At 46.2% G+C, this 2,500-nt stretch overlaps 1 protein-coding gene across 1 annotated transcript in view; it reads right to left on the reverse strand.

Moving 5' to 3' along the window:
- The window catches only part of lrrc7 (leucine rich repeat containing 7), a gene marked incomplete at both ends in the record, with an annotated part of 143,985 nt that overhangs the window by 75,032 nt on the left and 66,453 nt on the right, over positions 1–2,500 (reverse strand). Inside the window, 2 exons of the mRNA XM_083647366.1 lie at positions 146–224; positions 425–542. Coding sequence (XP_083503492.1) covers positions 146–224; positions 425–542 — 197 coding nt within the window. The remainder of the gene's footprint in view (positions 1–145; positions 225–424; positions 543–2,500) is intronic.

The raw sequence follows: 2,500 nt of genomic DNA on the forward strand, positions 1-2,500 counted from the left end.
TTGTGATTTGTTTTGCATACATTATTAAATAGGTGCACTGCATACCCAGGTATTTGAACTAAAAGAAAAGAAAAGTCATTCTTGGGTTCAGCTCGACTTTAAGATGCTGCGTTACTGTTATGTGTGGGTTAGCATGGTGTCTTACTTGGTGATGGGATTGACACTGGCCTCCACCACAGACAGCCCTTTACAGCATTTTATATTGTCTGGAAACTCCTGGATACCTGTTAGAGAGAGAGAGAGAGAGAGAGAGAGAGGGGGAGAGAGAGAAAGAGAGAGAGGGAGAGAGAGAGAGAAAGAGAGAGGGGGGGTATGATGATCATCCTATTGCCTATTTGCTATATTTATGTTTATGTTGGATTGAATTTACTTTGAAAGTCTGACTAAAACCAGAAAACAACCTTATACATAACATTATAAATACCATTTTTACTGATGTCCAGCTCTTTGAGGTTGACCAGGCTGGCGATGGTGGTGGGCAGGTTGGACAGGTCGTTATCGGGCATGCTCAGCTTCTTCAAGGCCTGGCAGCTGAACAGTTGCTATGGAAGCACAGAGGAAACATGAGATAGTGTTGTCACTGGTCTGCTGGCAAAATTACACGTTTAGATGTTTTGTAGGAAAGTACAAAAGGAGAGAGAGAGAGAGAGAGAGAGAGAGGGAGGAGAGAGGGAGGGAGAGAGAGAGAGAGAGAGAGAGAGAGAGGGAGAGAGAGAGAGAAGGAGAGAGAGAGGGAGGGAGAGAGAGAGAGAGAGAGAGAGAGAGAGGGAGGGAGAGAGATAGAGAGAGAGAGAGAGAGAGAGAGAGGGAGGGAGAGAGAGAGAGAGAGAGAGGGGGGGGAGAGAGAGAGAGGGAGGGAGGGAGAGAGAGAGAGAGGGGGGGAGAGAGAGAGAGGGAGAGAGAGAGAGAGAGGGGGGGGGGAGAGAGAGAGAGGGAGGGAGAGAGAGAGAGAGAGAGAGAGTGGAAAAGCGAGGCAGAGAGAGCTGGGAGGCACCACTTAATGTTGTGGAAAAGCATTGCCATTTTAGCAGCCTTGTTCTATGAATAATGCAGAATGACTCTCCTTCATAAACAAACACAAATCAAACAAAGCATCAAACAAAGCAGCTAATATCAGAAGCAATATTACACAAGAGGCTGTGCTTCACCGTCGTTAGTGGCAGGACAGTGGTGCGTCCGTACGCGTCACTGAAGTGCCAATAACAATGGTAAAGCACAGCCTCGAGTGTGATATTGTGATTATACAACAGTTACCAACAAAATACAAGATATAAACAAAAGGTGTGCATATTTTAGGGCAATTTGCTCTCAAAATAACAAACTTTTTGCCGAGTGTTACCATTTCCATTAGACAAGAAATAGTCCTCGTTGAGTCAGCCAGCCAGTATGCTCTCATCACATGAACTGTAAATACCTGTGCGGAAACCAGTAGCTAGCTTACAGCATCCATGAAAAATGGATTGTCTATCTTGTTGTTCATTTTGATTTACTAGGCATGTCGCGCTCGATTCCGGCGCTCGCCCACTGTGCGGTGCGGGCTCGCCAGCCCTGCAGCTTGCATGCGCAGCTCGGCCGCCATTTCTCCTTATTTCTCCGTTTATCCAGACCAAACACGCACCACGTCAGGGCACCACTAGGTGTCATGCCTGTAACAGCTAATGACGTCGTTGTCTGTCTGCTCAGACCGGCGGAGTGATATTTTAGCGATGAGGCCGTGCTCAAATGAATGATTTGAGAACAGCTAGGTGTGCTGTTGTGCTCATTTTAACAACTGCAATCCATCAATAATATGCAATACATGCTTAAGGTTGTTATGTGTTAGCATTTAAACATCAAATAATCATGTCGACCCATTCAAATTCAAAGTCGACACATTGAAATTCCTCCGATCTCTCCAACTGAAGCATTTTTTTCTCTCCCTGCTGACCTAATGTCTTGTCCAATGGTGATGTCAGACTGAGAAACAGCACTGATGATACCAGTTGTCCGGTTAGAGAAGATACACCGTTTAGGACGAAATCACGTTTTGTGGAAATCACCGGACGTTGTGACCGGAGATATTTGAATGTGTCACGACTTTAACCGATTTTACCGATAAAAGGCCGGCAATTACCGGATAAGGTAAACCCTGGTAGTGGCCTCAGAAGACTTGCACGCTCGGCTTCCTTTACCCAAGGCCGGGTGTTTAAGGGAGGGAGGGTCACATGCATCTCTGCGGCTCAACGGCTCAGTAGCGTGCTGCACTAGACACGTCACAACGCCCTGTGACCAAGGCTGTCTAACTCAAGGCTCGCTCTGCGCTGCACTTCTCTCCTTGCTGCATGTATCATATCAAGAGAACAGTGAATTGGACGATGGCAAAATTGTGGAGGGCAGTGATAGTTATTTTAGGTCAATATCTCAACTGCTCTGTGGCTGTCAGGAAAAAAGCCATTGTAAGGGACTGTAAGACTATGATACTGTTGTGAAATACATGGAGAATCATAGTGAGAACCCATTT

Source organism: Poromitra crassiceps (assembly GCF_964638095.1).
Source record: "Poromitra crassiceps genome assembly, chromosome: 12".
Classification (NCBI taxonomy): domain Eukaryota; kingdom Metazoa; phylum Chordata; class Actinopteri; order Beryciformes; family Melamphaidae; genus Poromitra; species Poromitra crassiceps.